A 22,724-nucleotide genomic window follows, 5' to 3' on the forward strand; every position below is an offset into this window, starting at 1 on the left:
CAGTATGGTTTTACTGTGTGGAATTGTAGGACCAGCAATGAAAAATTCCCAGATTTGTGTCTCCACAAGAGGAGCCTGGTGGGTAAAAGCTCTACCTCCATTTGTACTTCTGGAAACTAGAGGAACCATAAATAGGCCTGCAATCTGAGAACGTTGCCACAAGGACAAATACAGGAAATCATTCATACCTTATGCAATAACTCTTAGCAATGCAACACATCTGTCTAGCAGTTAATCATCTCTTCTCTCATGTTAATATTTTACTTCAAACCTGTACTGTCACAACTTTGACCACTGTGTGTGTCGAGGTTTGCTGTTGAGTTTGAGATATTTCATTTTGTTATGGCTGTCACAGGGTACACTCTGGACAGGTTTCCAGGGTGTCACAGGGTTTACACAGAAAAACAGAGAACCATTCATGCTTACATTCACGCCTAAGACCAGTTTAGAGTCACCAGTATTTTAAACTGCATGTTTTTATATTATTGGAGGAGTACCTGGAGAGAAACATGCAAAGTCCACTTTTTATTTAAAAGTAACTCTTTCAAACAGATTTACATTAAATTTTTGTCATACTGCATTTTTATATTGACCTGTATAATTATTACCATTATTCGTTTTTTTAATTATAGGCTGTTTAACTTAATGTTTAGCTTATATGACAGAATTCCTATTGCTAGGAAACATAAGGAAATTCTGGGTCTTATAATATGTATTAATTTATTCGTTTGTTCTGGACTGTGTTGAGAAGTAATGAGAAATATTTTAAGTTATTTAAATTTCCTTTAAAATATAAATTATTTATATATATATATATACGCGTGCCAAGTATTCCGACAGCGTAGCACAAAATACGGCGAGTGAACTGGATGCGCGTCGGTTGTAACCATAGCAACATAGACTAATACTATTTGCTCGTATAGTTGCTGTTGCTCGAATAAAACTAACTCAGGATATTTAATGAGGCCAAATTTCTATAGGCCAAATCAGCTTTCTGCTGCTGGGGGAAAGGTAAGCGACTATAAACGCGACTTTTTTTGTTAGCCTTCTATCAGCGGACCTGTCGTTTTTGGCCAGTGTGAGGTAGCACTGTCGCCACTGAGTTTCTTATGTCTGACTAAATGTGAATATGTGCCAAAATGCTTCGCAGGTTCCTAATGAAAGCAGCGGGGAACGCTGAAAATGTCTGTTAAAAAATTGAAACAAGAAGAAAAACTGACCCCGAAATCCATAGGAACACACAGCAAGTATGCTTGGTTATCTTCTCCTTACAGTTATTTAATTGTTCTTGACCCAGTTCAGAATTCATCTCCGTGATATGAAAACCACAAATCACCTGATAAGCATGTTTTATAGGGCATTTCGTGATCTAAGGAGGCTCCAGTCCCTGCTTGCCAAAAACAGTCCCAGACAAGAGGTGGACAGCAACAACAACAAATGACACCACACCAAGGCTGAATGTCTAGACATTTTAATAACAGACCCCAAAAACCAGCTCACATTGCTACCTATCTGTGTGTATTATTGTGGTGTGAGACTCCTTGTGTTTGCAGGTGGCAGTGTTGAGTCACAGTAAAGGATGCAGCAGTGGAACCAGCAGATCCATCCCTCCTCAAAAAAACACAAGTAGACACAGGCTTGAGAGTGACATCAGCAATGAGGCCTCAGAACTGGACAAATTCAGGTTACATTTCCTAAGGACCGCATAATCTCTGAAATAATATTAACTAAAATCTCAAAGCACACAGTTATGAGTCCAAGTCTTTTCGAATACTAATACAAGTAAGATGCATAAAATTAATACATTAGAGGCCCAGTTGACCTTTATTATGTTGACTCTGAAAATGAAAGAATCGTAGGTTGACTTTGTCTAAGATTCAGTAACATGTGCTACTAATCTCAGCTGTGGATATACTGGTAGAGCTGTTTTTCTGTAAGACAGTGATCTGCACTGCTCAAAAAATGATCAAAGTATAGCATTTAGTCAGATAAACTTCTGGGATATTGATCTGATCTGATCTGGTCAATTAAAATGGCAGAGGGAGTCGTTAATCAGTTTCAGCTGCTTTGGTACTGCTTTGTTGATGAAATTAACAACCGGTGTCCTGGAGGAGTAACAATGAGACAATCCCAAAATAGGAATGGTTTCACAGGTGGATCCCGCTGACATTTTTTCCCTCCTCATCTTTTCTTGCTGTTTTTTTCACTCGTTTGCATTTGGCTAGTGTCACTACTGGTAGCATAAGGTGATACCTGGACCCTACAGAGGCTGCACAGGTGTTCCAACTCCTTCAGGATTATTGATCAGAGATCCCCGCTACATGCCATTGCCAGAAGGTGTGCTTTGTCCACCAGTACAATCTCATGTGCATGGAGATTCCAGGGAGACAGGCAGTTACTTTCGAAGAGCTGGACAGGGCCAGAGAAGGTCACTTATCCTTAGCCCATCAGCAGGACTGCTGTCTGCTCATTTGTGCAAGGAGAAACAAGATGAACACTGCCAGAGCTACAAAATGACTTTCAGCATGCAACTGATGTGAAAGTCTCTGACCAAAGAATCAGAAACAGATTTAATGTGGGTGGCCTGACGGCCCAATGTCCTTTAGTGGACCCTGTGTTCACTCCAAGCACTGTGGAGCCCAACTAGTATTTGCCATAGAATACCAGAATTGGCAGGTGCATGACTGGTGTACTACAGATCACAGCAGGTTCACCCTGAGCACATTTAACAAACAGGAAAAGGTTGTGGAGCAAATTATGTTGCCTGTAACATCATTCAGCATGACCTGTTTGGTGGTGGGTCAGTGATCGTCCAGGGAGGCATATCTATGTAATATTAATGGGTTGCATTTATATAGCGCTTTTCGAGACCCTCAACGCGTTTTACAATTCCACTATTCATTCACATACTGGTGGAGGCAAGCTACAGTTGTAGCCACAGCTGCCCTGGGGCAGACTGACAGAAGCGAGGCTGTCATATCACGCCATCAGCCCCTCTGGCCATCACCAGTAGGCGGTACGTGAAGTGTCTTGCCTAATGACACAACGACAGAGACTGTCCAAGCTGGGGCTCGAACTGGCAACCTTCTGACTACAAGACAAACTGCCAATTTTTGACACGGGACACACAGACCTCTACAAGCTAGGCAACATCACTCTGACTACCATTAGGTATTAGGATGAAACCCTTGGACTCATTTTCAGACCCTTCACTGGTGCAGTGGGTAATGGCAGATAAAGGAATTGATACCATTGACACTTGGCTGATCTAAATCCAAAGGAACATCTTTGGGATATTATGTTCATCCAACACCACCAGGTTGTTCCTCAGACTGTCCAAGAGCTCGGTGACAGCCTGGTATAGATGTAGGAGGAGATCCTCAAGGACACAATTCATCATCTCATTAGAAGCATGCTCCAATGTACTTGTTCATGCATACAGACATGTGGGTGCTACTAAGCACCATTTTAAGTCCTACAATGAAATTTTGTCAAAATAGACTAATTGGCCCTATTATTTTTTTCCACTTTAATTTTCAGAGTATCTTTGAATTCAGCCCTCTGGAGGTTAATAATTTTAATTCCCATTAAAAACGATTGCATCCTTTCATTCCAAACACAGGACCCAGTCCCTACCTGTATAGATATCCAGCATAATATGTTTTCCATTGATATCTGGTATGTTTTCAAATGTTGAGCAGTGTATATTGTCTCTTTCTGCTTTTTCTACGTGATTTCTTGTTTATGTTAAGTCTGGTTCATTGGGTAATAAACCTGACTTGGAACTTGACTGGATATTGGTTTCTCCAGGCAAGTTCCAGCTAAATAATTGCACTAACCTTCCTGTAGCATTGCATTCAGTTTAAATAGTGTTGCTATCGAACTATGTAATAACCTTTCCTTTTTGAAGCACCACACCACACAATATAAATTAAGTACCTTCAAATTTGTTTTTAGATTCAACAACCTAAAGCCAAAGGTCTTCAGTTAGCTTAAGTTTACATATTAAATGAGCAAGGAAATGTAAGGGTGGCTTGCTAAATTAAGAAAAGTAATATCCACATTCAGATCTTTTCAAAGAGGAAATGTTTCTGGACAGCTTTAAGTCCTCTCTATACTTCAGGGAAAACAATAACTGTATTGAGGTTAAATTCTAATCCTAAATGTGACTAAAATGCTTTCAAACTTTTCTGATGTTGGCGTTTGTACATTAATTATACAGTGAAATATTTCTTTAAGGGATTAAATGCAATATGTAGTTCTTTAAAGTTAATTGTACATAATTTTCCTGTCATTTACCAGCATAACATACAGAGACCAAAGATGCTTCAGCAGCCACCCGTTGCATGAACTGTTCTCTGACATCCTTGTGTCTTTGATCAAGAACCGACTGTGCAGGTGAAATATGTTTGAAGTACTTAAACATTTCTTCTGCTGTAATAGATACGGATAACTTCTGTGATAATATTTACTCTTTCAACAGTGAATGGATTGAGCATGCACCTCCTGAGTCAGTCCTTAGAGTTCTCATCTGCCTGCGATTATTGATCAGAGATCCCCACTATCAGGTCCAAGTTTAAAAAACAAAACAACAAACTTTAATTTTTTATGCTTTTAATTTAATGAAAAAACATTTCTGCAAAATAAAAACAACAAATGCTGATTTTATTTTATTTGATTTAGAAAATCGTCCATGAGCTTCAAGGCATCAGTTTACTTGCCAGGGTAAATGCCTAATGTAAAAAAAGAAGAAAAAAAAACAATGCTTCTTTTGCCCACAGTGATATGATGCCACCCTGAACCCTTCTCTCCTTTGTCTCTCAGTATATGGAGTCTGTCACTGCTCTGTATATGTCGTGTGGGGAGCAGACGTTTGCCACGCAGAAGCTGGTCACAATGACCTGTGAGTAATGTGAAGGCAGACTCACAGAGAAACACCGATAATATAAGTTGTATTGTCCTTATCAATGGCGGATTAACTGACTGTATTCCAGACATCTTTCAGAAATTATCTGCCACTCAGGATCAAAGAGTCTGGGTCATTGAGAGTGGCGCTCACAGGGTAAGTGATAAGTTGTGACGAGGTTATCTGTGACTGTGTGCTGTTTGTTGTCACTGTTTTGGCATGTCTGGGTTAAACCAGAGAGAGTCCGCATAAGACATTCAAAGAATTCTGGATGGAAATCTGCAGGCAGTGGTGACAAAAGTATAAAATCTTTTTAAAATGTTATTTAGAGGGAAATCAATTCATTTTTTACGCATTTAAAAAAAATAGACTAGCATTTTTTATGAACAGTCTTTATACCCCAGAGATCATTGTAATTACAGTTAATTTGGATAATGGTTTGAAAGTGATGTTAAAGTGAGTGCCTTGAGGCATTTCAAGCTAATAGGTGCTTCTAGATGAGTTTAACTCTGTAACATAACAGGAAATGATTTGTGTTTAAACCATGGAAAAATACGCTAACAGTGGCAATAATGAGTTCAGTTTTTTCCTGCTGACAATAATTTTACAATTATTATTATATATAGTTTAATTAATATATATATATATATATATATATATATATATATATATATAGCAGCTGGATAGCGTAGTGGTTAGACTACATGCCTTTGGAACAGAGGATCGCAAGTTCGATTCCTGCCTGGGGCGTCTGTATCCAGTAAGGGTCCTAAGGCTAGACCCCCTATGCTAAGCAAGCCTACCGCACCAGTACACCAGAGAGATAGAAGGCAGGAGAATAAACCAGCTGTTCTCCACAGAACCAGCAAAGGTGTGTCCAGGTGCAAGGGAACAATAAGAGAACAGCACCACCAAGGCTGAAGACGGAGCAATACTGGCAGAGCATATGGGAGAAGGACGCAACCCATAACGGCAATGCTCAGTGGCTAGTGGATCTGAGGGCAGACCACAGCGACCTCCCTGAACAGGGAGGTCACAGTGGCAGATATCCAAGAAAGGGTCTCCAGTATGAAGAGTTGGACAGCACCAGGGCCCGACATGGTTCAGGCCTACTGGCTAAAGAAGCTGACTGCACTCCACGAGCGTCTGGCAGCACAAATGAACCAGCTGCTAGTTAACGAGAGCCACCCGGAATGGCTAACCGAAGGTCGGACGGTCCTGATCCCCAAGGACCCCAAGAAGGGACCGGTCCCCTCCAACTACCGACCAATAACCTGCCTCAGTACTACATGGAAGCTCCTGTCAGGCATCATATCGGCTAAGATGAACAGGCACATGGGTCAATACATGAGCGGGACACAGAAAGGGATTGGCAAGAATACCAGAGGCGCAAAACACCAGACAGAACAGTCAGCCGAGACTGCAAGACCAGACTGACCAACCTGTGCACTGCCTGGATTGATTACAAGAAGGCCTATGACTCAATGCCCCACAGCTGGATACTGGAATGCCTAGAATTGTACAAGATCAATGGGACCCTAAGAGCCTTCATCAGGAACTCAATGGGGATGTGGCGTACAACACTAGAGTCCAAGCCCATAGCACAAGTCACCATCAAGTGCAGGATCTACCAAGGAGATGCTCTGTCCCCACTGCTGTTCTGCATAGGCCTGAACCCCCTCAGTGAGATCATTAACAAGACTGGCCACGGATATCGACTACAGAACGGAGCAGTTGTCAGCCACCTCCTGTACATGGATGACATCAAGCTGTATGCCAAGAGTGAACGAGACATCGATTCACTGATCCACACTACCAGGCTATACAGCAATGACATTGGAATGTCATTCGGACTGGAGAAGTGTAGTCGGATGGTAACAAAGAGAGGGAAGGTAGTCAGAACTGAGGGGATTGAATTACCAGAAGGCAACATTGCAGACATAGAGGACAGTTACAAGTACCTGGGGATCCCGCAGGCGAATGGGAACCATGAAGAGGCCGCTAGAAAAGCTGCAACCACCAAGTACCTGCAGAGGGTCAGGCAAGTCCTGAGGAGTCAGCTGAATGGTAAGAACAAGATCCGGGCCATCAACACGTACGCCCTGCCCGTGATCAGGTACCCTGCTGGGATAATAGGCTGGCCAAAGGAGGAGATAGAAGCCACTGACATAAAGACAAGAAAGCTCCTTACCATGCATGGAGGGTTTCACCCCAAGTCCAGCACCCTGAGGCTGTACGCTAAGCGGAAGGAAGGGGACCGGGGACTGGTGAGTGTCAGCACCACAGTCCAGGATGAGACAAGGAACATCCAAGAATACATTGGGAAGATGGCCCCAACTGACCGAGTGCTCAGTGAATACCTCAGGCAGCAGAAACCCAAGAAAGAGGAGGGAAACGAGGAACCATCATGGAAGGACAGGCCCCTGCACGGTATGTACCACCGGCAGATAGAGGAGGTGGCTGATATCCAGAAATCCTACCAGTGGCTGGACAAAGCTGGACTGAAAGACAGCACAGAGGCACTAATCATGGCAGCACAAGAACAAGCTCTGAGCACAAGATCCATAGAGGCTGGGGTCTATCACACCAGGCAAGACCCCAGGTGCAGGCTGTGTAAAGATGCCCCAGAGACAATCCAGCACATAACAGCAGGGTGCAAGATGCTAGCAGGCAAGGCATACATGGAACGCCATAACCAAGTGGCCGGCATAGTGTACAGGAACATCTGTGCCGAGTATAATCTGGAAGTCCCGAGGTCAAAATGGGAGATGCCCCCAAGGGTGGTGGAGAATGACCGAGCTAAGATCCTGTGGGACTTCCAGATACAGACGGACAAAATGGTGGTGGCTAACCAACCGGACATAGTGGTGGTAGACAAACAGAAGAAGACGGCCGTAGTGATCGATGTAGCGGTTCCGAATGACAGCAATATCAGGAAGAAGGAACACGAGAAGCTGGAGAAATACCAAGGGCTCAGAGAAGAGCTCGAGAGGATGTGGAGGGTGAAGGTAACGGTGGTCCCCGTGGTAATCGGAGCACTAGGTGCGGTGACTCCCAAGCTAGGCGAGTGGCTCCAGCAGATCCTGGGAATAACATCGGAGATCTCTGTCCAGAAGAGCGCAGTCCTGGGAACAGCTAAGATACTGCGCAGGACCCTCAAGCTCCCAGGCCTCTGGTAGAGGACCCGAGCTTGAAGGATAAACCGCCCGCAGGGGCGTGCTGGGTGTTTTAAAAAAAAAAAAAAAAAAAAATATATATATATATATATATATCTATATATATATATATATAGTTATTTTACTATTAATTTTACTGTTACTACTTTTTTTTTTTTGCTTTACATCTGATAACATTATTTAAAAAGTTTCCTCCCAGTTAGACATGCAGAAAAGACCTGACCTAAGAGGTATCCAGTAGGCAACCTGGTCAGATACATGAACCACCTCAACTGGTTCTTTTCAATGTGGAGGAGTAGAGGCTGCATTCTGAGTCCCCCCTGAATGGCTGAGCTCTTAAATATATCTCTTGAGTCCAGACATCCTTCACCGGAAGCTAATTCCTATTGCTTGTATCTGCGATCCGATATTTTTTTTAGTCACTACCCACAGATCAAGGCTGTAGGTGAGGGAAGAAGCATAGATTTACCAGTGTGGTTTTTCTTAATTTTTTTGCCCAATGCTTTGTCATTTGGGAAAGTACTAATGAGGATTGATGACACTTTGCCATCTCTTTATTTCTATTTCCTTTTGTAAATGAATACCAACTCTGACTGTGGTAGACTATGGCAAAACTCCTCTCGACAACTGATAGCAGTGTGCTACTGGGAGCCCTGCTAGCACTCACCACTTTGGCTGAGAGGTAAGTAAATGTTGCACCGAAGACTATACATACAAGGACGATTTCATCTGTTACAAGATTTTCTTCTCTGTAGCATAGAATTTAAAGAGGAGATTGGGAAGCTACTGATAGTGGAGAGCCTCCTTGTAATACTTCAGGAATACGACCTCCTGTCAAAGAGGTAAGAAAGCACTACTAAGTTGTTATTCTAATTTATGGAAAAGGTTTTTTCACCCATTAGTGCTGATATACAGTCATAAAATCTGGACAGAAACATAGACAGACAAATAAAATAGAGCTGTAAAGAATAATAGTGTATATTATCTCTGCAAGTATCAAGTTATATTCACTTAACATAAATAATATTGGGGTTAAACTTCGTCCAGAATGAGTGCGGAGCTGTTGAGGCTGCTCTGCCCGGTTCAGCTCGTGAGGGCTCAGGTGAGGGAGCTGGACGGTCTGCCAGTACTGCTGAGTCTGTTGCATGGCAAGCACCTGAAACTGCTATGGAGTGTCACCTGGGTGCTGGTCCAGCTCTGCGAGGACCCCGACATCAGGGTGGAGATCAGAAGCTGGGGTGGCGTGCAGCAGCTCCTCCGGCTGCTCCACAGGTTCGTGAAAATGAGCGAGTACAATGTATTTAAAGTTTAGATTACAACAGTTAGCTCTCAGTTTGAACATTTATAGTCTGTAAGTTGTTTTCACTAGTTTTCAGTGTGATCCTTGTCTTTGAAGGGACAGATCAGCAAATATTGCTGATGAATCTGTCTGGAGTTTATTACCTCATATATTTTTCTATCCTTTTTTTATCCTTTCACATCTTTGCTGGTTAGAAAAAAAATGCTTTCCGTTTGTCTGCAACATAATCTCATCCAATATTTCATAGCTAATGATGGAGGTTGTAACTTTAGCTGACTGAACAGCATTAAACAGCTTTGTTCTCAGGCTTAAAACAGTCACAGTGCCAAAAAATAAGGCACAAAATCATTCACACAGTGACAGGCGGTACATCACCGACCGCTCGTCCATTGAGGCGCTCTCCAGTGCCAACGCAGCCGGTCGCATCCAGAGAGAGCACATGAGGGAGGAGCTCAGCCCTCAGGAGGTGGTGGACAACACGATCGCGCTCCAGTCAGGTCAGGGTATACGCTGCATATCACACAATTTATTTCTGGGTACTGTGTTGCTCAGTGGCATGGTGGAGCAGTGGTTAGTACCACAGTAAGAAAGTCCTGGGTTTGAATCCACCAAAGTACCCACCAGCTTTTCTGTGTGAGAATATTATATATTTATTTATTTTTAATGATATTAATTTATAAACTTATAAAGTACTCATTAGTGGAAATTGGAGAAAAACAGGTTTTATAAGTGAAAGACTTCTATTATAAAATCAGTCACATGGAGAACAAAGCCTGTGGGAAAGTTCAACCCAAGAACACGCTTGGGGTAAAAACACAGGTCATCTACTAATAATACATCTTAAAATCTGGAAGAAACGGTGGAAATATGAAACTTTTACTGCTTGGGAACATATTTGTACCTTTGTGATGGTTAGGAATTTACATATAGTTACGATACGTTCCAATGATCCCTGTCCCTAGGTCTGCGTAGGGACAGAAGCGGACATTTATTCCACCTCTGTCTCAGAGAGTTTATGATAAAGCATTTTTTTGTCCCTACTGCACAAAAAGAAAATGCTACCCCAGTCTTATCAGTTACTGAGGATGTAAACAGTTTTTTCCTGACATGAGACAATGACGACTGCAGAGAGTTGACTAACCCTGTCTGTAATTGCACAGGAAGTGGTTGTAAATTTCCTGTTTTCAAACGTCTGATGACTCTAACATAAAGCAGAACTCGTTCTTGCTCACTCCAAACATGCATGCCCCGAGAAGTATCAATAGGGAAAGCTTAAGATTTACATTTCAAACACAGTGTTTCCTTCTGGCCTTTTGGTTTTTTAGAGAGTCATATAAATATTTACATCTGTAATCCAGACTATTTAGGACTCTGTGATTGTGTATATGAGTTCTTAAATTAAATTCTATCCCTTTAATCCCCCTTTCAGCCTGCTGTACAGCTCTGACTGAGATGAGTCTAGATGACACATCTGCTCACCACATTGTTCAGGTAAAGAAGGGTTCTTAGTGGAAGAGCACGTATTAATCAAATGAGAGTGCTTTTACTCTTGATCCTATTACCAGAGAGAAATATGTAAAAGCATGAGCTATAATAAATAAAAATAAAAACACATGTATATGTTTTTGCGTTAGTTACATTTGACCTTCTTTTCTTAGGAAAATGGCATCTATATAATTGCAAAGTTGATTATACCATGTGACTCTGGACAAACAATCACTTCTTTACAGGTATATGCTATTATATGTAACAAATTGCATAATAATCTAAATGTTATAATTATAGGAAATAACATATCTGTTTGTGTACTGGCAGTGCTATGCATTCCGGGCGCTCCGATTTCTCTTTAGTGTGGAAAGAAATAGACATCTGTTTAAGAGGTGATGAAATGGCATTAAAAAGTTTTAAAATATAACAGAAACTGTCTAACATTAAGTTCATGAAGTGGATGAATTGTTTTAAAATGAGCTACTGTTGGAACACTGCCAGGGAAAGAAGTCTCATTATTGCTTTCCACTGCCGTTTTGTGATCTTTTATCCATTACAGACTCTTTCCCACAGACCTCTTTGAGCTGTTTATTGATGTTGGACATTATGTGCGGGACCTCGCTGCCTATGAGGGCCTGCAAACCAAAGTTTCACTCTACACTGTAAGAAATAGCTTCTAAATGAGTTTATTTGTTTATTCAGCTGTTTTGGAGTTGGGGAAAAAAGGAAAAACATTGACTGCCGTGGGGTAAAATAAATGAGGTAAACTGACAAACAAACAAAGTTTTTGTGTTTTCAATGCAGAAAGAGGAACTGGACAATCTGAGAGAAGGCATTGAGACAGTGGACCAGAACCGACCTCCTCTCAGAGTGATCAGTGGCTACTCTGTGTTGGACCATCTGGGCACCGGGGCCTTTGGAAGTGTCTTTAAGGTAAACATCAGTAACAGGAAACATAATCAAGAGTGACCAAATTTGGAGTTGGTTGTGATGTTTTGCATCTTTTCTTTTTAAATTTACTTCAAATTTATTGGTTTGATGACAGGTCCAAAAACAGAGCGGCCAGAACATCCTAGCGTTGAAGGAGGTGAATCTACACAACCCTGCATTTGGCAAAGACAAGAAGTCCAGAGACAGTAATGTGGAGAAAATCATCTCAGAGCTCACAATCATCAAAGAACAGGCACTTGGCTCAATACAAATCACAAGTGAACTGTATTTGGACAGTATGATTACATGTTGGAAGTTAATGTGTTGCTTATTTATCTCTAGATGACACACCCGAACATTGTTAAATATTACAGGACTTTTCTGGAAGGTGAGCATAATGAACTCTGAAACTGAAAATTCATAATCCCTGTAATCCCTGTGAGCCAAAAACTCACAGGGATTACTTACTTACTGGGTTCATTATCTGTAACTGTAGTCATGTTTAACATGAACATCCACAGGTATAATGGCAAGAATCTGAAGGAAATTAAGGAAGAGCATATAATAAGTCCCCTTTAAAGAAGAAAAAAACAGCAAAAGGCCAAACACACTTCTCATAATGTCCATTTTAGGTGACAAGCTGTACATTGTGATGGAACTGATTGAGGGAGTACCACTGGCTGAACATTTTAACTCTCTGAAGGAAAAACAGCAGCAGTTCACCGAAGACAGACTTTGGAATATATTCATACAGGTAACAAATGCTAGTAAGTGCTTTGTAAACTGCTTGTACTGCATGAAGTCTGATTGTCTACCGCCTGACTAATTTGACACTTCCCACAGGGTCCACAGAGTAAAGCGCTATACACAGGCCATTTGCCATTTACCATTACCTTTTTGTGGTTAAGAACAAACTTAATAGAAAACACAATTAAACTGAAACCTAGAAATTGAGAGCTAATGAAAATTAGACTCAGCCATACACAATCAACACAGTCACAAGGGATGAAGTAAAACTCCAGTGAAGACAGAAGAGGACATGGGATTAAACAGGAAGTGAATAATGGACCATTACTGAAAGGGGAAAACATGAATAAAGAAAAAAAAATCTCAACATAGATGAACTAACTCCTAGGGAACACAGAAGGATGAAAAGAAACACCCAAGGGGACTAAAATGCAAGAAACAGCAACTAGAGCCTAGGTACAACAAAATATTAGAGTGTAAAATAAAAATAACCCCGCAAAACATAAAAATCATAACTTTAAACACCAAAGCAAAAACCCAAACTCACATATTCGTTCAAAACTCAAAGGAACAGAAACCCTGGCTGCCAAACTGGTTTTTGATTGTTTTTGATAATAGCCAAAATGAATGGCAATAATTTTCACTCAGCAAATGAGACACACATGGATGAGCCACAACTCCCAAAGCACTTCTAGCATTGAAATGAACATAATTTCTCCATGTTCCTTCAGATGTCTCTGGCATTGAGGTACCTGCATAAGGAGAAGAGGATAGTCCATCGTGACCTGACGCCAAACAACATCATGCTAGGGGAGAAAGATAAAGTCACCATCAGTGAGTGTGCAGTTAGGTTTCCCCACAGAACATCTCGTCATATGAAAAGTTTAACTCTTGTCTTTCCTCTACCTGAAGCTGACTTTGGCCTAGCTAAGCAGAAGGAGGAGAACAGCAAGCTCACATCAGTGGTTGGCACCATCCTTTACTCCTGGTGAGGAAGTTAAGTCCAAACGTTCAGCTGTTTTTGTCTTTTATTACAGCCTATTAAAGAAACAGCTGGAAAGTTATTATGTTATTCCTGGCTGTGTACACTTGTTTTGTGTTAATCGAGCTGAGGGAACAGAAATCTGCTCACATAAACAACTGTGGGAACTCTCCTCCAATTAGAGGTTTTAAATACGATGGTTGTCATTAGAATTAAGCCTCAATTTGGCTTCAGGTAAAAAGTCGAGGCCTAAACTTGAGTTTTAGAGTTTAGAATCCATTGCTGTGTGATTATATTCCTATAATGCTGTCCGATTCACATACACTTTCTTTTTCCTTGTCAAATTGTGGGGTCCTTCTAATCTTCTGTGATCATCGTCAGATTTTGTGGCTTCATTCAGAGATTTATTGCATGAATGGTCCTCATGACTCAAGATTTTCAGTGTGGTGATGTGTTTTTAGCCCAGAGATAGTGAAAAACGAGCCGTATGGAGAGAAAGCTGACATCTGGGCTTTAGGTTGCATCCTCTACCAGATGGCCACTTTACAGCCTCCATTCTACAGCAGTAATATGCTGTCACTGGCCAGCAAGGTAGCATGGAGACACACAAGACTCACATTTTATGCCTAACTTCATATATTTACTTTCTACTGTCAGTCACTGATCACTCTAATTCTCTGCTGGCAGATTGTGGAGGCCGATTATGAGCCAATTGAAGAAGGTACTTTTTCAGAGAGAGTCATCGACATGATCAAATGGTGAGCATAGACTGTATACAGAAGATCAATCAATCAATCTGGCTTCATTGATTCAGTCATTGGCTTCTGGAATCTGTGTTTGAGGATTTTTATTTAGATTTTACACAGCATCTCAATTTTTGGCTTTCTGGTTCCTCTATTGTTTCTACTAGATTTTCTTAACTGATGCATGTTTAACTTAAAAGCATTCACTAAGGACGAGGTCTCAGGATTAGCCCTGGTAGGAAGTCCAGCACCACAACAGTTGCAATTTATTTAAATGTATTAGTGTTTACATGTATTATCCATGTGGAAAAATAAGAAATAAAATAAGAAATAACAGAACAATCAATTATTTAATAAATTTATTCAGCACTTTACTTTGTGATGTGATGTCCTGTCAGGTGTTTAAATCCAGATCCAGATCTGAGACCGGACATTATAGCTGTGAGTTCCAGGATCTCTGACCTCATGATGAAGCTGATGGATGGACTCTACACTTCCCAGAATTCACTGGAAAGAAAAGCAGAGCGAGACAGGAAACGAGCACAGAGGTTTTTCCTAGAAAGAGATAAAATTAGGGTGACCTGCTCTTACTCAAACATGTCACAGGTGAATTCAGTTCTTTGAAATCAGAAAAAGACTCTTCACTTTATAAATGTTAAATACAGACTCATGAACGTTTGTACTGTGCTGTAGTGCTTATAAATAAATATATTATTAGCCTGCAGAGATTTAAAATGGTGCTTCATATTTTACAGGAAACACCCATGATGAAGACTGAATATGCACCTTCATGCTCCTCTACAGCCTGCAGCTCAAACCACAGCAGAGAGCAGAGACTCGCTCAGGGTATCTGGGTATCTTTATACTGCTCAGACTGTGAAAGGTGTGAAGACACAATGCTAACATGTTGTGCGTGTGTGCTTAGATGACGGCCCTGATGAAGATATTGAAACAGGCACAGACACTAAAACCAACTCTACAGGGAAACACTACGGTTAGTGGTGTCAAAGCTGTGATAATGCACATGATCACATTTTTATTACTTACTTCAAAGATACTTTTTTTATGTTTTTCATACATCCAAATATTCACAGGCATGTTTACTTTACCTGATGATGCCTCACTACTGTTAGTTGTTGTGGTGCCATTTAGGGATTCAAAGCCTTTTTTCATTTATAAACATTTATTTTCTCATTTCTTTTGATTGATTGATTGATTGAATCTTTATTTTGAACATGTTGAAAAAGTATAAAAAAAATAGAATTAAAAGAGACAAATGAACAAAGCAAACAAAAGGAAAACGAGCAACCACAACTCCAAATAACGTCCATGTTCAAAAAGGAGCAGGAAGAAGCATAAGCTTATTTAATCCCACCCCTTTTCCACTATCTAGTATCAATAGACTACAGAAATACCTCCTTTTCTTCTCACTGCTTTAGATTTTTCTGTTGGTTGTTGTGGATTTTGCTCACTAATTATACCCCAAACCCCATTTGTTTTACTATTTATCTTTAATCAAAGGCTCAAAGTCAGCTGCCTGTGCTACCCCTGATCATATTTTAGTCAGGTAAGTTTAACACATTGAACACATTTCCAGCTGTATGATTTATGTAAGCTCTGGGCTTAATGTATGTGGTAGCAGTCTTGAGCTCATCCTTTGAACTTGAAGAACGTGTAAATGTTTGTTGGTAAACACAAGCAAACTGAATCACGTTTGTGATTTGCTGTTTTTCCCAGTGGGGATTTTGCAGCTGCAAAGGTGAAACCAAGACCGGGTAATTTTTTGACTTTATGGCACTGTTTGACCTCTCAGACTACAGAAACCCTTTCAAATGAGCCTACATGGCTTTCTTTAGCACTCATCAGTCAGTTTGTTGGTTTTGCTCTAACCTCAGTGTCAGCAGGAATCTGCGTCTCCCAGAAGAAGCTTCGCCAGATTGATGATCCAATTCAGAGGCTTCTGGTGCAGCTGCACAAAATCATCTTCATCACTCAAGTAAAGGCATAAAGAAATGTTTGCTGAATCTCTTGATTCAAAAATTATAAATGCAGTCACAGAAACACTCTATCAGTTGGACTATTTGGTCCAGCTGAGATCAACCCATGAGGAATATTTTGTCAGCAGTGGTTAGATTTGTATTTGTTGGTAATAACCTGCATTTATTTAATTTCCAGCTTCCACCAGCTCCACACCACCACATTAAACGGCGCCTTGTTGAAAGATTTAAAAAGTCTCTCTTCCAATTTGGCAGCGATCCGTACAACCTGAAAGTGGAGCTCAGCAAGGTTTGAACTGTCAACTCATAATTCAGAACTGCACTTGAAGTTAAAATGCAGGGAACTTGGAAAATATGGTCAGACAGAATTTGTATTCAGTGATTGTACTTTATAATTTTCCTTCATAATGTAGGACTGCTCAGCAATCATAATCATGATCATTTTGACATTTCTGTGATCAGAATGTGAATAAGCACAATTCACTAACTTTGGAAACATCAGATATTTATTGGACTAAAGAAAAACTGCAGGCTTCAGATTGAAAGCTAGTTCAAAATAAAGCGAAGCATCGTAAGCAGACTACAGCCTGATGCACAGCCTGAGTTTTTAGGGAAAAGGCAAAACGCAGCCCTATGAGGGAGAGGGGCATGCTGCATTAATAACAAATAGCAAAACAATGAGTCATTGTGAAACATAATGTGGCACAATAATGGCTTTGTAACAGATATCTTGTTTTCATAACTGTGAAACTGTTTTCCAGACATGTGACCACAAAACATGTGATGCTAACTTTGCTGTCATTTTGAACATGTGGTGTGATCTTGGTGACAATGTTAGATCAAATGAATAAGGCCCTAGTTTTGCAGGCCTAGAGACCAGTCAATAACCCTCTGGCAACCACATGTCGCTAGGGAAAAATCTGTATTCCCCAACTGGTTGGCAAAAACCTATGTGATTGCTTTGGTCAGTCGCCTATTGCTAATAGTTTGAATGGAAGTGAGAGAGTTGTCTGTATGATGCAAAACAGAAGTTGAGAACATTCACCTTTAAAGGAAATGTTTCACCTTTTGAAACATGTAGGTTGAGGTTCCAAGGCAATCCCTTCCCCAGTTCCAATTTGCCATACGCTTAATCCAGTGGTACTGCTACTCGGGTAGTCGTTAGTGAGTATGAAAAACTACAGGCAAATGTGACAAACATGAAAATCTACAGGTAAATGTAGAAATCTGCAAGCAACTCCAGGAATCACTAGGAGGTTTTTGGTGCATCACCTTCCTGAAGGTCATCTTCCAGGAGCTGAGCCTGGACACAAACCAGGGAGAGGGATAATAAGCTTGATTTGAACTCAGTAGAGAGAAAAAAAAAAGAAATTATTTTTGCTCCCTTCCTGGTTTCTTTGATTGTGTGTCTGTATTTGTCACACTTGTGTGACACATATTACATGATTTAACTCCATCCATCCACTCATCCTTTTCAGGGTTGATGGAGCCTATCCCAGCTGTCATAGGGCAAGAGGCAGGGTACACCCTGGACAGGTCACCAGTCTGTCGCAGGGCTAACACACAGAGACAACCACTCACACGCACTGAGGGACATTGAACTCATTACCTTCTTGCTGTGCGGCAACAATGCTAACCACCATGCTGCCTGCTTTAACTCATAAAACAAATTTTAATAGTAGACAAAGACAGCCTGAGTAAATATAACATTTTGTTTTTAAATGATGATTCCATTTATTAAGGGAACAAAAGTTATCCAAACCCACCTGGCCCTGTGTGAAAGTGAAATGGCCCCTACGCCTAATAACTGCTTGTGCCACTATTGGCAACAAAAACTGCAGTCAAGAGTTTGGTATAACTGACTGTGAGTCTTTCACATCACCGTGAAGGAATCTTCTTGGTAGAATTGTTTTAATTAAAACGCGTTGGAGAGCATTTAAGCATCATAATTCTGATGCTGGTATATTGGTCTTTAAATGAAATGCTGTTCGTTTTACACCAGATTTAACGGCAATCAAACCTTCCAAGAAGTTAGACTTCTTGGTTAAACAAAAATTAGATTAATAAATGTATATAACTGTGTTTCTCATCTGTTCTTAAGTTTATTTAGATTGTGTATTTTTTGAGATTGTTGTCAGGTTCTATTTAAATAATTCTTGATTCATTTCTTGATTTTATGAATTCATGAATTCAGAGAGGAGGGAAATACTTCTCCAAAGCACTGTAAAAAAAAAATAAAACCGGAAGGATGTAGAAACATGAAGGCAACTCACACAGAACAGGCGAAAGATGTGAGAAAGGAAAATACTCAGAAGCATAAGACAAATATCAAACAAGAAGATTACAACAGATACAACAGAACATGTCTGGGCTACATTTACTGTAACTACTGCAGTAAAAGCTTCTTAAACACAGCTCTGTGAAGGAATGCTTTCATTTTGCAGTTTCACCATCTTGATGTAAAAAAAAAAAAAAAATCAAAATCACAACATCACACAAAGCCAGCATTGTTTCACTCTGCAGTGCACCCCGTGCTCCTCGATGGATGCAGTTTATGACTTCATTCCATGTGTGCTAGGCCGCCAGAACACATTTAATATACCCACCATAGAAGCTGCTGTCAGCTATTTTAAAGCCACACCTGAGGTCCTGTAGCTCTGAACTTTCACTTTCATGATATGATAAACCACAGGGAAGGAGTTTGATAACAGAGTGATGTTTAAGTCTACCATCAAAAACATGTTCCTGCATGAATTTTAATTCAGCTCCTGAACCAATGGCAAAATATTTTCATTATGAGATCAGAGCTCACCTGTCTGTGTCTCTTCTGCTGCCATGATTAATGAAAAATAAAAACATGAGACCAGCAATGGCTAGGTTACCTGATAAACAATGTCTCGTGATAAATCTGCTCTCAGTTCATTCATAGATGATATTAAATAGTAAGCATCTCTCCCTGTAATTACAAGGAAGATTAAAGCATAGCCTGAGTACAGAACATTTTTATTAGCTTGGCACAACTTCTACTGTAAAGCTTCTTTCTTTAATGATCTGATAATGTGAGACATTTTTGGACTGGACATTTTTTAAACTAATTTCAGAGACGTTTAAACATATCTCATAAAAGAGGGCATTAACACCAACCTTAAAAGCTTTGTGAAATCACTGAAATCACCGTGCAAAATAACTCAAGAGTCAGAAACTGAGGAGCTCTCTGCACAATCAAAATGAAATATTTCTTAAAAATCTTTTTTTATTGCATACAGTTGAGTCTACTTTGTTCCAGTACTCAGTTTACAGGAAGTCTTGCTCTGTGCTGGTGTACCTTACAAATGTCTTGTAAGAATCACTTCATAAAATCAGGCAGAACTTAACGGTGTTTGTCTCTCCTCTTCTTGGCTCTCAGTTCGTCCAGGCGTCTCCAGAGCTGATGGCATTTGGTTCAATCAGTTCAGATTGGTGGCCTTGGATCCACCACTTCACGGGAGACATCCATACCGCTGACAGCACAGGTAGTGCCATCAATGCCCAACTTCACCATAAATTTCCAGTAAAAGACAAGCAGAGCATCTTATGCAGAAGTAGAATTGCAAGTTAATTCTGATGTAAAAATAAATAAATAAATACTTTGTCTCTTCTTTGTGTTGACAGTTGATGTGAATCTCAGAGATGGAGTTACATATCACCAGATGCAGGTTGGTGGTGAGAAACTCAGGAATCTTTCTAATAGGAACAATTTTTGCTAGCTAAAAATAAAAGTCATATTTGGCATATAAGTCTATGTAAAACTGCATTGAAAAACAATTAAACTATTGTTTGTATAAATGTCGTGTAGGTCCTCCTGCAGAGGCATAGTGCCAATGTAGGCTGGTTGGTGAACAACAAATTTATTCAGAGAATAAATAGTTTGCTGATGGCATAGTGCCAACTATTATTTCATTAAAATTCAATTTTATGGATCTGTATTACTTTACAACTGCAGGTGTTGACTCTCCCACAGATGGGTCTCATTTTGGAACAGTGTTTTAATTTCAACTTCATCATGATACTGAACTTCTGTCTGCGGCCTCTGACATGGTGTTTTGTTCGAATGTTTTCAGGCGATCATTGAGGAACTGCTGAATGAGAACAGCTACTATGAACCAACAAACAGCAGGTAAACTGGAAATGATGTATTTAACTGAATCATTAGACTCACAAAATCTAGCGCTTGAGCTTTTCTAAAAACTAGTTCAAGACAATTCATTATTATCATCACTTGTCTTGTTCAGCGCACACAAACCTTTAATGAATTTCATTTCAATAGCAGTAATTGAATAGAATAGAATAGAATTAGAATAGAATTCAACTTTATTGTCATTGCACATGCACAGGTACAGGGCAACGAAATGCAGTTTGCATCCATCCAGAAGTGCTTTAGTGATATAGATATATTACAATATATATTAGCAATAATATAGATATGTGAGTATATTACAGAAATGGGTCTATTATGGTATGTTATAATGTACACGGTATGAAGTATGTTGTGAATATTCTATAACTATAAGTATGTACAGGCTGTAGTGAGTACAAGCTATGTACAGGCTATGAACAGGATATAAATATGAAAAACTATACAGAATATGAAATAAATAACTTTACAGAATCTGAAATATACAGCTATACAGAAATGGGAACTATGCAAGTTGTAAACAGTTGTAGGATTAAAGATTATCGAATGTACAGAATGATTATTTACACAGAGCTATACAGTAGTGCAGTTAAGATAAGTGAGGGTGAGGATAGTTTCTACAGAGGCTATTGCTTTGTTTCTGTGGCTACAAAATGTAAATGAACTATTATGCTGATTTTCAACTCTTTATTTTTGCATGATTTACAGTTAAAAAAAAAACAACTCTTTGTTTGTCTTATGTTGGGCCTTGTTGCAGTCCCTCAGTTTATCCATTGTCTGAAACTAGCTATTTTAACATTGACTCCTTTGAACAAGTTTTCTTTTGATTGGTTGCCCCTCTCAAGCAAAAATTTGGAACCGTAGGCGGGTGGGGCTTCTGTATTTATAACTGCAGCTGAATGACTGAGAAGACCATATTAAGATAATACCTCAGCTCAGGTACAAATATCAGTAGGAAAATACAAAAAATACAAATAAATTACAAACAAATATAAAAGAAGTAAGATATTACACTCTATACAACGGTAGCATACACAGTATGTGATTATGGATACTGTGTATGGATATTAGGGATATCCAGTCTATTTTACATCAGAAGTAGAAACATAGAAAGGAGTAGAAAAAAACTGTTTCAAACTGAGTGTTTAAGGCAGTCTGAAGCCTGAGCATTTGGTTCAGAGATTACTTATATATATAATGGGGCCATTATCTGAAACTTTTACCGTATGTTAGTCTCTTTTCCTTTTGTTATTCCAAACTAAGTTTAGTGGGACAGTTGTTTGAAATGAAATAAAGATTTCTCTCATTTTTCTTTTTTTCTTTTAGGCTCAGAAAGAAAAGAAATGACCAAGAAAAAAAGTAACAGTTATCTTCACTCATCCCTAAAAACTCAAACTTTAAATTTATTTGGAGAAGAATGAGTTCACAATGATACTTCAACACTGCTTGAAATCTAATGAACATTTATCCCAACCTTCATTACAAAACATATTCTCATTGAACATAAAAAGAATATAAAAGTAGTAAATGCATACATTAATTTGTTTGCACATAAACATGATTACGGTGATATTTTACCACAGTGCTCATAGTCATGTTGTCACCTACTCTTTTGATCTCAGGCATTATTGTTGTCTCTTTTTCCCATAAATGTGAAGTGACTGTATGAATTTCCAAAGATATATTATATATGAATATATATACATATCTACAGATAGATACGGATGTAATTAAGTTTGAGACTGACAGTTATTCTATTCTCAGTTCAAAATCAAAATTTAAAACTTGTTTAAAATGCTTTTTTTGAAGCACTTTATACTCTCAGGCCCAGACACTGCATGTCACAGCATGTGTTTTTCTAGTGGCTGCAAGCCACAGTGACCTTGTTTGCTTTCTAAGAACTGATAAGATGCAGCACATTGACCTTAATTCTACATATCACAATTTTTGACTGGATTTGAAAGAAAAAAAAAAAACAGGTCAAATGTTTTGCACTGTAATAAAATGCACTCAATCAGCATTTTTACTATAAAGAAGATCTAAAATATGACTGACAGCTGAAGAAAAGCTTTCTTTTGCACTTTGACTCACTGTTATCTGTATAAAACTATTTAAATGTTTGTATTAATAAACATTATTTAATTCAGCAAATGTCTGCCTGTAATGTTTTAATATTACTATAAATATTGTGTATTCTTTTGATGTGCTGTGAGGGCTATTCATGTTGAAGGTGAATTTAGTGCATAAAATGTGCAGGTTTGATCTCCAAAAGTTGATTCTG

General features: G+C 39.5%; 1 protein-coding gene across 1 annotated transcript; it reads left to right on the top strand.

Moving 5' to 3' along the window:
* The first annotated feature begins 866 nt into the window (after positions 1 to 866).
* On the top strand, positions 867 to 22,490 carry nek10 (NIMA-related kinase 10). Its single transcript, XM_026185702.1, has 36 exons — positions 867 to 1,011; positions 1,151 to 1,247; positions 1,357 to 1,417; positions 1,554 to 1,684; positions 4,303 to 4,398; positions 4,484 to 4,568; positions 4,684 to 4,725; positions 4,825 to 4,903; positions 4,995 to 5,062; positions 8,685 to 8,764; positions 8,838 to 8,924; positions 9,130 to 9,354; positions 9,740 to 9,879; positions 10,812 to 10,873; positions 11,041 to 11,112; positions 11,198 to 11,262; positions 11,430 to 11,532; positions 11,675 to 11,803; positions 11,916 to 12,053; positions 12,143 to 12,188; positions 12,433 to 12,554; positions 13,279 to 13,381; positions 13,460 to 13,535; positions 13,991 to 14,120; positions 14,217 to 14,287; positions 14,671 to 14,878; positions 15,028 to 15,118; positions 15,198 to 15,266; positions 15,794 to 15,839; positions 16,010 to 16,047; positions 16,168 to 16,268; positions 16,448 to 16,558; positions 19,676 to 19,781; positions 19,921 to 19,964; positions 20,370 to 20,425; positions 21,770 to 22,490. Exons 2-36 carry the CDS (start codon positions 1,183 to 1,185, stop codon positions 21,804 to 21,806), a joined length of 3,183 nt encoding a protein of 1,060 aa, XP_026041487.1. The 5' UTR covers positions 867 to 1,011; positions 1,151 to 1,182; the 3' UTR covers positions 21,807 to 22,490.
* Positions 22,491 to 22,724: the final 234 nt, after the last annotated feature.

The sequence above is a fragment of the Astatotilapia calliptera genome, chromosome 11 (genome assembly GCF_900246225.1).
Source record: "Astatotilapia calliptera chromosome 11, fAstCal1.2, whole genome shotgun sequence".
Classification (NCBI taxonomy): Eukaryota; Metazoa; Chordata; class Actinopteri; order Cichliformes; family Cichlidae; genus Astatotilapia; species Astatotilapia calliptera.

Bases quoted from the DNA above. Each gene is read 5' to 3' on its own strand.
- nek10 (XM_026185702.1), top strand. From the start codon at position 1,183: ATGTCTGTTAAAAAATTGAAACAAGAAGAAAAACTGACCCCGAAATCC. The intron at 4,726-4,824 runs GTAAATGCCTAA...TTTGTCTCTCAG, and splicing joins GCATCAGTTTACTTGCCAGG to TATATGGAGTCTGTCACTGC. The intron at 12,189-12,432 runs GTGAGCATAATG...TGTCCATTTTAG, and splicing joins TTACAGGACTTTTCTGGAAG to GTGACAAGCTGTACATTGTG.